The sequence below is a fragment of the Lontra canadensis genome, unplaced genomic scaffold (genome assembly GCF_010015895.1).
Source record: "Lontra canadensis isolate GAN:19392208 unplaced genomic scaffold, GSC_riverotter_1.0 scaffold12, whole genome shotgun sequence".
Lineage (NCBI taxonomy): Eukaryota > Metazoa > Chordata > Mammalia > Carnivora > Mustelidae > Lontra > Lontra canadensis.
In genome coordinates, this window is record NW_022631006.1 from 25,487,240 (window position 1) to 25,499,875 (window position 12,636).

The following is a 12,636-nucleotide window of genomic DNA, read 5'->3' on the forward strand; positions in this document are numbered from 1 at the left end:
CCTTCGGCTCAGGTCATGATCTCAGGGTCCTGGGATCAAGCCCTGCATTGGGCTCTCTGCTCAGCGGGGAGCCTGCTTCTCCCTTTCTCTCTGCCTGCTTGTGATCTCTCTTTCCGTCAAATAAGAAAATAAAATCTTTAAAAAAAAAAACCACACAAGCACACTTTTATTGAAATGGAAGGAAGAGTGTTTTGCCAAACGCCTTTGGTTCTTGTTCATAAATACTTGCATGTGTCCTAATATTGCTTGAAAAGAATTTGTACCTTGTGCTTAGTGCTAGAACACAATACGGTTATACTTCAGTTTCCCTGGTATATTGTTTACTAACCCACAGCCTGAAGTCACCAATGCTTGTGGTTCTGCCCATATGCCCCCACCTTGGACAGTTTATCTTCAGGTAGTGTTTTGGTCAGCCTAGCTGAGCCAATGCGTGGCTGGGCTTGTCTGTTGTGTGTTAGCCTTGAGCACCTACCCAGATTGCCCGCTTTTGGTGGGATGGAAAGGGGAGAAAGAAGGAAAGAGGATGGACTTACCAAGACCTAGCTCTTGCAGCTCAGTAATAACACTGTACTTGAGCAATAAGGAACGTTACAGGTGATTGGCATTCTCTGTATGAATGTACTGTTGGGAGATGGTCCTGAATGTCTCCTGAAAAGAAATCTGCACCACACACCAGCAGACATGAAACCAAGATTTATTAAAATATTCTCATCATATTTACAATTGGAAGCCATGAATGCAGTTCTCTGCAAATTCCAAAAAATAGAGTTCTATCTCTTAAAACAAATTAACAGAAGTATCAACAGATTAGGATAAATATAATCTATCACAGAGATAGAGTTCTTTGAATAGACAATCTACATTTTCTAACCAACATATTATGTACAAAAATACACTTGATGTGGTGACCAAGGAGTGTCAAGGAGGAAAAAAAAAATATATATATATATATATATAGACACACACATAAATTTTCATTATGTACAAGTCAATATTGGTTCCTTCACCCTTTCTTTTTAAAAATAAATACTTCATTTGGTTGCAAATGACATTTACAAATTCAACTAATGAGCATTTCTCAGCTTTGACAAAATTAAATATGCAAACAAATTAGATATACATATGTTTAAAAATTTAAAGGGAAAAAATACCTGAATCCAATTAGCTCATTAAAAAAATGTCCAAAAGCATGTAATGTAAGGTTTCATGTCTTTAAAGTGCCTTCTCATTTCCCAAACTCTCTTATTACTGAAAATCCTTTAAGATAACACCTACAGATTGGTCTAATATTTAACAGAGAAGCCAAGATTTTTCCAGGTCCAAACACTGATTACTTCGGACATGCTTGCACTTTCTTTTTAAACACTTTGAAGAGTGTAACAGTTACTCTTGATCTGAAAATAACCACAAATTGTCAACATCCTGATCCAAATTTATGTAGCTATTTGGATCATGAGTAGGAGTAAGAATGGGATGGCAATAAAAAGCCCGGAACTCAAACTGTTTGCACAGAATTAAGTTAATTTGTCCAGCAGCACAGAAAAGTTCCTTCAGGTTCAAAACTTTAGTCTTACACATCCTAGGTGGTGAGACCGGGACTGATTTGTAATTTGTCAAAGGATGGTCCCTAATTAGACAGGTTTACAGTACAGTTTATGAGAGACTGAAAAAGCCTAGAACCCTCCCTTCGACCTTCTTAAAATAAAGTAGAATAAGACGAAAAAAGAAATGTATTTTCCATCTCTTTTATGGATTTTCCCTCTTTGCCTAAGTGATGAAGTGATGCTGACATTAACAGGAGGCAGTCACAGTGCTGTGTGTCACTTGATGACAGCAGAGCACCCTGTCCAAAGGGCTGGGGAATGGAGCATCGGGCTTGAGGGGAGGGAGGGAGGGGGCAAGAAAAGCTGGCTCCTGGAGAAACTGTGAAGGGAGGGGAAAAGCCATGAGCTGGGAAAGAAGGGAGGCTGAAGTATTGAAGTGAGTAAAGTGAAATGAAGCTAGGTGCCACAATGATTTTTGGACAGGCATAGAGAAAACAGGATGTCACACGCACAACCAGCCTCATGGGAATGAATTGGAACACAGGCCAGTTTCACTAGGGTACCCGCTTTTCTAGCACATTGTCAGGCACTGATCAATTGGAGGCACTGAACTCTCCCATTTGCCTGATGAGATCCTGGAGGTTCATTGAAAGGCCACCCATGATATAAGCAAGGCAAAAATCTCCCGAACCCTAACAGTGCATCATATCAGCAAAACATTGTGCCTTGGCTGCATGCTCAAAGTTTCCTTTTTCCTGTCGTCTGCTCTACTCCCTCATCCCATCGCTTACAACCTCCCAAGACCCTAAAGAGACATCACCACATGGGTCAAATGCATTTTAGGAAGCAGTGTCTGGGGTCCAGGGTGTCACTGAGAAAATTAAGCACTAAAGGACTTGGAGTAATTTACATGTGTTCGGCCTGATTCCTATTAGGATGCTGACTGATTTCACTTAGGTTCCGGGCATGTAGATCTGTGCTGATCTTCCAAGCCAAAGCACGATCCCTTAAATCAAAATCCAGGGCCACCCTGCTTCCCACGCTAGTCTAAATTAAAACTCAGTGAGAGGAAAAAACTATGATGAACCAATGACATGTTTTCTCTAAAAAAAATTGTTCAGTTTCGAATTTTGTAAGTTTCTGCCTTTTTAGGAATCTTTTAGATTCCTATTTTAAAGGGAAGTCCTTTTTTCTTAATGCTTATATTCTTTGAAGATTATATATTTTACTAACATTGTGGTCACATTATTTGTGTCTTGAGAAATTGAAGCATTACAGAATTGAAGATTAATGATTTGGGGTAGACCTATCCTTTTGGTGGACTCCCCAAATCCTATGTATATCGCTCTGGACAAATATGAGAATTGTACTACTTACCCCTCACTCACAGATTTGTTTCCAAAGAAAATGGATCTCTTTGAAAGATTCGACAGAGTGCAGTTCCAGTGGGGCTGAAACCACCTTCTTTATGTGTTTGGGGTCAGATATGAAAAGGTAAGATTATATCTAGGAACAAGTTGGCAAGAAGAAAGGAAAAAAAAAACCAATGAGCTACTTATAGTTCAGTTAAACTTATCTGAGATGTAAAGATTTGAATCTCCTTCTAGTCTCTTATTAGGAAAGAGTAGTACAATCTTTGTATGCTATATACCCATTTTTATGCTTCTCACAGAATCCTGGAATTCAAAATTCATCCCAAGAGTTCCCAGAGAGTTGTTCATTCCTGAACACATGTACTGTCCATGCCATAGGGAGGTAGAGAGTAAGTTCCCTGTATACTCAGATGTCCACAGGACCAGCTTTTCATTTTGGAAAGCTGGCCCAGATGAATAAATGAAAATATGTTTATTTCATGAGACAAGAATAGAAGCAGGCTCTGGAAGAGAACGATGAAGGGAAGGAAGCACAATCTTGCCAAAGATGTTGACAGAGTGAATGCATGCCTAAGAATAAATGCAGGTTAAGTGTAAGATAGCATTTTGGGGAAAAATATTCATTCTCTTGTAAGACCTCCTTACAGTTTCAAAGACAGAGAGAGCCCCTTGAGGTCTGCACAGGTAGAATTTAGAAAAATGTTCAGCCTACAAAAAAGAGCCTAAATATAGTAGAAGTTGTTTACTCCATGGAGAAGAATGACAAATTCTTGGGAGGTGAATTTCTGCTGCAAACTATGTGCTCATTTGCATTTTGCTAGCCCAATGCTATAAAATTTCACACAAAGCATAAAAAAAAATAGCTCCCAGAAGTATTTGCATTAGCTTTCAGAAAAGGAGGCAGACTGGTGTTTCTTAGTACATTTAAGAGAAGATTAAAAAACAGAAAATTATATGAGCATAGATGGAATGCAGAAGGATAAATTAATGGCATTAGCTACAACTTTCCTATACAAAAATGAGATTAAGTTGGTCTTCCCCAGATCACAGAATGCAGAATTAACAAACAAGTACTTCATATGTGTAATATGCAATAAAGTCCAGAGTTCATTTGAGCTCCTGACTGAAGCAAACCATCATACCAGAGAAGAGAAGGATGAAAAGGAAGAGGTTTTTTGGTGTTACCAGTTATCACCAGGCTGCTTGAGACAGTGGCTGGAGTAGAGGGGAAGCAAACCTAGTAAGCTCTCCTTGAGAACAGCTGGCCTCCTGAATGAGGCTTGATTTGCTTCCATAACATCCTTGTTGATAGAAGCTGGACCACGGCTTGAAGAGACAGAGTTAGATAATTGCCATTTTAATATGTTCACGTTTCCAATTAAGTTGTCAACTACACAAATTTCCCAAATGCTAGGTTTATATCACAGCATTGATTAAGAGCCTCGGCACAGCTAGGGCTACTGAATTGGCTTCAACCCTGCATGTTAAAATGCTCTTGAACTCACTCCTTCCCAGCAAAGAGTTGATTTGGGAGGGTTTGGTAGATTGCCTACTCCTTGGAAGGGGAAAGAAAGAATTGTGAAACTAGCATTCAGTGCTCTAACAAGGTGTCAACAACTGATGGTTGTGTAGAAATGACACAAAATGGGCCTCTCGGTCACATACAGCTGTGAGTAAGAGCTTAGCGATGCCTGGATTCAATTGCTAATGGGGTTATAAATACTGTGATGTGGGTCTGCAGGCAGTCAGCCATGCTGAGGCCAGTTTCCGAAGGTGCTTTTCTTTAAGTGACTTTTGCACCAATAATAGCGAAGGTTCCAAGCAGCTGGATTGTTTTTTCTCTATAGCTAGAAGATGGAAACCTATCCAACAAGTTACTTGCATTTTGGCAAGGCTAAAAACGATTCATACTTTTCAAATATTAAATACTATTAGTTTGGCCGGATAGCCTTGTTTCTCTTGTGTTGCCAATTTCTTCATGATGACAAACTAGCTGACATGAATGAAAGTTCATTTCTTCATTCAGTCCACTTTCTTCATCTGAATTGATCCTAAAGGTACAATAGCTGATATATGAAATGTGGTTTTGATGGCCTTCCAGATGTTCCACACATTTATCAACTGCTCTTAAGAGAACGCAGAGTAAGCATGGTGTAATGGTCTGGCCCCTTCTTCCACTCTATCCTACCACTTTTCCTTGTATGTGGCTTTTAAAAAAGTGCACTCTTCAGGGCAATCCTGGGCTCTTTTGAATCCACACTCTCAGAATTGCCTGGTTGAGGATAAAGTCTCAAGGAGGCCACAGACACCTCTTACTTTGTCCATGCTCATCAGCTCGCACAGCTGCTCTAATTTTTCTGTGCTCAGGATTTCCACAATGTTGGATTTCACAGTATGTCCATGTCTTGTGTGGTTTAGAAACTTATAAACTAACGTGTGAATTACCAAATCTGATGCTTTTTCTTTCCTTTCAGCTTTTCATCTTTTTTTTTTTCCTGACTAGAACAGGTAGAATCAAAGAAAATTATGCACAAATCTAAACTACTTCATAAAATGATATAGTTGACTTTTAGACCAGATATTTTTTGGAAAAAAAGCTGTATATTTTGGACTTCGTTCTCCTCCCTGACACAGAAAGCCCCAAGTTGGTTTAATCTGTATTTGGGGAGAGGAGAATACTATAAAATAAGCTGATTTCAGATGTCAGGGAATCAAAAGATTTCCCTGTTAAAGGTTATAGTCTGGTTACTGGGAAGGAGCCTGCAGGTCTGCATTTCTAAGTCCCCTTGATAGTTGGACTAGGCACTGTCTTAGGCTATACTGCTCATGCAATGTTGTGTGCAATGATCTGTGTCCATGACGTCAGGTAGAAGCAGAAAGAGAAACGAGAAAATGTAGCATTCAAGAAAGCAAGAATATAATTAAAATGAAAATGCTCCCATTGTACACAGTATAAATTACAGAGAGATGTAAAATCCCAGGCCAACAGGCAAATCTTTACCAAAAATAACACGACTCTTCTGCTACATCTAATCCCGGTCCTTGGAAGAACCATAGCAAGGTGGTTTCCAGTGCCACTCCCAGAGTTTCATTCCTTCCTTCAGTTTTTCCAATTTCTCCACCAGTAGCATATAAGCTGTTCATTTAGGAAATGCCTTTCCTTGTGGTTCTTAGGAAAAAAAGAGATGCCTAAGGGGGGGGGGGGGCTCAGTAGCTCCCTGGGGAGTAAGAGGGAGTCCAAGACTAGCACCCAATCTGGCAATTGATTCCTCAACCACACCACCAATTTGTTTTGGCTAGAACATTTAAAGATGTATTCACATGGCTGGGTTTCCTTATTCTACTTCCCAGATTTCAGAAATTGTTTTTCCATTATTCCTAGGTACTTTCAGTGGGCACTTGAAGAGATATGTCAACTCAAGGATTCAAAAAGAAGCAGGTCCATCCTCACCACGATCATCTCTTTCTGCTTGGCCACACTTTTCCCTTTCTGTGCCCTCTGTCCATGCCACCATTAAGCTGCCTTTTGTGTTAAAAGCCATATATCACACCTCCTTCTAACCTTATCTTTGACATCTCAGAGGGCTGATGCTTTTTACCTGACATGTTTATATCATGTTTTAGTGTAATATATGATATACTTGTGTGCCTGATGATGACTGCAGGTTACTCAGGCAAGAGTCCGAACTGCAATCCAACCAACTATGTCCTCAGATGTAATGACTCTTGGCTAGGAAGAGAGATGGTGCTTCTAAGTCAAGGTTTGTCAGAGTCTAACTAGTACAGTTGGGTGTGAGTGTCTGGTTAAACACAGAGGAGCCATACTGGCCGCTCTCCCTCTCGTTTGGGGAAGGCTGTTCTTAGTAAAGCCACTCAAATCCTGCTTGCCCAAAATGCTCAATCTGATAAAGTGGTACACTAACTACTTCCTCTCCATGAAAAGTTTAGAGACCTCTGTTGCATTTACCATCATCTCAACTGCATTTCAGAGGGATAATTTCAAGGGGCCCCAGGTTGTTTGAGATGGCCACCTTGAACAAGCTCTTGTGAACTTTTACTGAGCAGCGACATATGTTAGGAACAAAGGCTGTACCAACACTGCAGTTAAATGTATGAACTTGGGAGAGGGCATCTAGATACACAGTGCGGAACTCAAAAGGGGTGAGAATAATGGAGATCCTGCCCTAGTGTCTTGATACAATAACTTACTATATTTGAATAGTCTGAAAACATTATCAAGTTTCCCCAACAGAGCAGGCAAAGTATAGTCTTTAGAAATAGGCATTTTTACTGCCAATTTCTAGTCTGTCCATGTGAATGGAATGCAACTTGGGCTGCATTTGTCTAACTCTCACGTTACATTTCCACTCATTCTTCTTCAGCACTGGTTCCCCGAGAGCATGTTCCTGCAGAGTTATGTGGTCATAGTGACAGGCCTGTTTACTATCACTGGTTTTCTTGTGACCATCCTCCTTAGAGATCTGAAGTGGACCAATGACTCCACTGAAAGCACATGCTGCTCTCACCCATCAAGTCTGTGGGGACCAATGAGGATCTAGACATTCACTGACCTCACTGAACTCAAAGTGGATCCCCCAGGCATGGACAAGACACTTTTCTGCTTCACGATAATACTAGAAGGAATGTCCCAGAGCACAGGATGAGTGTAAGTGGAAATTGTTTTAAACTGATGAGTTTCTTAGGTTTTCTTCACAGTTGAGTGAAAAGGAAGAGAAACAATATAGGAAAGTGGTATGAAAAGCTTCTTGCTCACAGGCAACTTCTTTTAGTAATGACAGCTCCTTACTAGCTTTTTGTTTTGCTTGTCTCATCTCCTAGTTTGAATTGGGGTGGAGGAAGACCCAACCGTGCTACCATACTCCTTTCTTTTTAATTATTAGGGAAGGCAGTTAGCACCAGCACAAATATGGCTTCTGTGATTTGATTTCATCTTGACTACATTACAAGTACAGTGCAGCTTTAATGAGCTGACTCTGTTAGGGAGTCCCTGAGGGGGCTGATGATTAGCAGGCAGTGCTGGGGGGTGGGGGGATACTCAGGTACCTGGCAAATTGAGAGGTTCTGGGAAGAGGCTGGGATCGGGGCAAGGCTGCACATGGTAGCCCCATCAGGAAGGGTTTTAAGGTTCTCACCCACCTCTAGACTGCTATCCACCAACTGGAGAAGGCTTGGACCTCTTTCCCTTCAAGACCAAAAATGTATAATCTTTGATCCTATTCTCAATTCACCCCCAGTCCTCTCTCTTCTCATTCTACAAAATAGATTCAAAGAGAGGTGGCTTTAGGAAAAAAATGTCAAGGGGGAAGTCCAAGGTGGTTTCCCTCGTGATTCAAGGGGCAGCAGTCATATGGGCTCCAGGGTCAGAAAAAGCTGCCTGTCTTTGATATTCCACTCAAAGCTTAATATTAATATAATCACATTTTCATTTTGATGTAAAGAACCTTTTTTATGCTCTTAATTTTTTCAACATCAAAGACTCCTGCTTCACCCTAGGTCACATCCCTGTCAGTCAAGGTCATGATGAAAAGCTGCTAGTAGCATTTGCTCTTCTGTCTGGAAACTGCCTCCTGAGGTTGGTGGGAGTGGTACAGATCACACAATCCCAGAACAAGATGCAGAGCTTTGATAAAAGTCAACATGGACTTACCTATTCACAAACATCCTGAAGTGCAAAATGAGCTGTGACTAGATCACTTGCCCAAGCAGGTACTTTGAACTCCTGGCCTGTGCTGGCTTGGGTATCACTGTTTATTCCAGGAATAAGGGTACAGAATTTCTGTGGCAAGGAAACCACAATAAAAACACAAAACACATAAAAACAAAAGAATGGGTCTTGCTTAATAGCTGATGTTAACTCCCTGTACAGTAATTTCTTCTCTAGGATGAAGTTTATGGCTATTTAACTCCCTTTCTACCCATGTATAATTCCATTTTCTGTCTTTTTCATTATATGAGCAACAACTATAACAACAACAACAACAAAATAACCATTTCTCTCATCTGGAAAATACATAGTCTTGGATGTCTTAAAAAGTAGTTTTGGTAGGTTTCAACATTTTTGGTGAGAAAGAAGTTGTAGGATCTTGCCGCAACAGGATCAAAGTTAAGATCAATAGTCACACCAGCAGTGTGGAAAGATCAAGGCTTGAATCCTCTCAAGGCAATTGTCATAAAAGATCTTTCTCCTTTCACAAGTTTATATACTTGGATTAGAAAGCTTGAAATCTCCACTTTTAAAAACATTTGGAAAATATTGGTACTTTTTCTGGTCTTGTAATGGCATCATTTTGGACCTCTACAAGAAACAATGATCAAATACACCTGTAGTGTTCCCTTAAAGAGTTTTTCATTGTTCCTGTGTCTTAACAAAGGACTCCCTTAAGAAGGCACGGGGTGCTCACTGCAATGACCTCAGAAAGAGATGAGCAAAACAAACGTTTGGTGACATATCTTGCTTCAAGAACTTTCTGCCGCACTAGTGTTGCAAAGGACGATACAAGAAAATGCTTGCTTGCTGCTGTCATTCTCACATGGCTCTGTGTTAGTTAGTGGTCACACTGGCTTCCTTCTGACGCAGTCTTTCTTTCTGTTGTTTAAGGAAAAAATAGTTTATTATCATTCTTTGTTCTAAATTTTCATCTTTCTCAAACTTTGAAAAATTTATCCAAGTTTTAGTCTAGAATGATGGGTAGAGTTGGACGCAAGGCTCTAGAAATGAGAGTCATTTCATCCTTCTTTTCTGAAATCCTGTTACCTGCTCCTCCCAATCTATTCCCCTTACTTGCTAAAAGCAAACAACAAATAACCAGCTCATCAATCAATGACACCCATCTAAAACACTGACCTTTACCATGGGCGGCTGCTCTGTTCGCTTCCTCTGTGACAAAGATCTTAACTTTGCAGCGTTACTCAAAGATTCCTTTTACCCCCATGCTCAGTCTACTAATGGAATTAGGGAATGCTTAAGAAATAGTTTCTGGGGAATCTAAATAGGAAAAAATCACTGTTTCCCCAATCGAATACATCTGCATATGGTCAAGATGGTGGGACTGAACAAAGGCGATGCAAAATGGAAGAGGAGCAGACATAATCCATGCGGGATGGAGAAAACTTCTGTTTTGCCGTGGATGTTCTGCTCTGCTCTCCCTGAGCTTCCTGCCCAGTGACAACCTTCTAAAGATGAAGGTCATGAAGGTCTGCTGGCAAGATATATATACAGATAAGAATACAAAATAGAAATGAGGATCCTCACCGTTTCTAGGACTTTAGAGGAATAAAATATTTAGCATAGTAAGAATGGGTGTATCTGCTCTTTGGGAGGGCACATAAAAGGCTAAAAAAAGAAATGGAAGAGGTATATTCCTCTGCACAGAGATCTTTGTAAACAGATACTCAGCTGCTTGTCATCTATGAGATGTGATACACTGAGCTACTAGGGTGGCCTACATATAATCATCAATTCGATGATTTCTAAAGACCCATCCTGAGTCTGGATCCCATCTCTGACTTGTGAACTTGAATCAGGAATCAGTTTCCGAGCTCTTCCCAAATTCCCAAATAAACAACAACAAAAGAAACCACCCTAACAAGTCGAGGATTGCAACTGGGAGCTAGCTCACTGTGGAGGTCACCTATTTAAAAAAAAAAAAAAAAGTCACAGTAAACCCACTGTTTCCTCTTTGTCTCCAGGGCTGAATTCATTCTGCACCCCTGGAAATAAGATTTGGCTGCAAAAGTTAGGATAGAGGCCCAAGTAAGGGGGCTGGGGGAAAGGAGTGTAGGCTGACCAACGAGGAAGACAAAACTCAGGGTGGAAGCCATTGTCACCAAAAATCATACAAGTGAATGTACTGGACACACCACCAAAGGGGCACAGAGGATGTGTCCATTCAGGAGCTGTACACACTAACCACAGCTTTCCCCACTCCAGCTGTAGGACACCGACTTCTCCACACTTCACTCAACATTCATTTAGCTGCTGATGGGGCTGTTCTGAGTGAGAGACACCCCAGCCAGGAAAAAAAACAGGAAAAAAAAAAAAAATCTCACTTCACTACTTAAACTTCATTTAGATGGTCAGAAGGTTTAAAGTAACTGGCAAATGGTCCTCAAAACTCAAAAGGATAAGAATAAGTAGCTGTGGGACACCAGGGCACAGGGGAGGTAGGGTCTGAAAATCAGCTGAGGAGAGTGATGGCCCCCTTATCACTCACTGCTGTTCTCCAGGGCAGGGCCAACTAATTCTGCCAAAATTTGTAATAACGAAAAACATCCAACATTTTTAAGTTCTTATTATACGCCGCTTTCTATTTCTCTCCATTTCCTCAAAATAATCCTAAAGTAAAGGTGGTATTATTTCTCTCATTTCCCAAAAGAAGCAAAGTAATTTTACGAAGGTTTTACAACTAGTAAGTGGCTAAGCTGGGATCTGAACCCCAACATCTTGGGTTCCTAACCATTTAGCTCTGCTATTGTCTCTAACGTATAGGTAGAGCTTCACTGTGAACCTTCCCAATGGGAAGGTGGAGGACAACTTCCCCTTTCAGGTGCGAAGGCCAACTAGTCTCTAAGTTTCCAGCTCCTGGAGAGACATCAGGAGACCACGAGCCTAGGCTTGGTTTCTGCTACTCATTTGTGAAGTGATCCTAGGTAGGCTGTATCTTTCTGCATCTGGGTTTTCCCAGTTATCTAAAGAGTATAATCTCTACCCCTTTCTTAAATGCTCAACCAGTTAGGGAGAAGGATGCTCTGAGATAAGCAGATGCCGGCCTGGGGTGTGGAAGGGTGTGACATGGCAAGTGACTAAATTTGCCTGATCAGGAAACCATCTGTGTTGGGTTTGCTGGGAGAACGCAGGAAGTCCAGGAAGTCGGGTTTTGTTCCTCACTCCCTTCTTACCTAGGCTACTCTGGGATGGGAACTGAGAATCTGGATACTACTCATTCCTCTGAGTTTTATCCTTTAAATTCAGACACACTCCCAGATGCACCTCAGTTATAATGAAAAATCTTGAGGTTATGTTGAAACATGCGTCTCACCAGACTAGCCGTGGGATTGATTTTCTTTGTCTCCACTTTCTTCTCTGATGTCAGCTTGCTGACTGATTCCTGAGCCATTTTCAATCTGAAATTGAAACGGAGTGGGGAGGGGAGAGGAGCAGCAGAGAAAGAGAAAGAGAGAGAGAGAGAGAGAGAGAGGAAGAGGCCAGGTTAAACAGTATCCAAATGCTTTTGAATTAACCAACTGGCAGTGCGGAAATACAATGTATGGGTTCTTAGTGCCTTTAAGTGATCAAATTTGAACTCTGATCAGGTGTGAAGGCATAATTTCTAGGTTATCAAAACTGAATTTCCTTTGCTGACTGAGGGACTCCCCTAGATGACCTCAGGTGACCAACGCAGGAGCTTCTTCCGATCTATGGAACGCTACGTGCCCTTGCTTTAGTCTCAGTGAACACTTAAGGCTCTCTGGCTTGTGATCCACTCAGCAGGTAATACAGAGACAATTTTGAAAATGGAAGCTTTGAGGAAGCATATGAAAACTACAAATATTAAAATATGCTGATTCATATCAATAGAGTGAAAAGACATCCCACAAGATGGGAGACAATCTTTGTAAATCATATGTCCGATATGGGACATGTATTCAGAACATGGGAAGAACTCTCATAACTCAAATCAAAAGACAAACTGCCCAAT

At 40.9% G+C, this 12,636-nt stretch overlaps 1 protein-coding gene across 5 annotated transcripts in view; it reads right to left on the reverse strand.

The window, feature by feature from the left end:
* Positions 1-8,900: 8,900 nt before the first annotated feature.
* Positions 8,901-12,636, reverse strand: part of FMN1 (formin 1) — a 406,533-nt gene continuing 402,797 nt past the window's right edge. For all 5 annotated transcript variants that reach the window (XM_032856919.1, XM_032856917.1, XM_032856916.1 and 2 more), the window contains 2 exons: positions 11,977-12,061; positions 8,901-9,524 (listed from right to left, as the gene is read on the reverse strand). In XM_032856919.1, the coding sequence (XP_032712810.1) occupies positions 9,480-9,524; positions 11,977-12,061 (130 nt within the window). In that variant the 3' untranslated portion in view covers positions 8,901-9,479. The remainder of the gene's footprint in view (positions 9,525-11,976; positions 12,062-12,636) is intronic.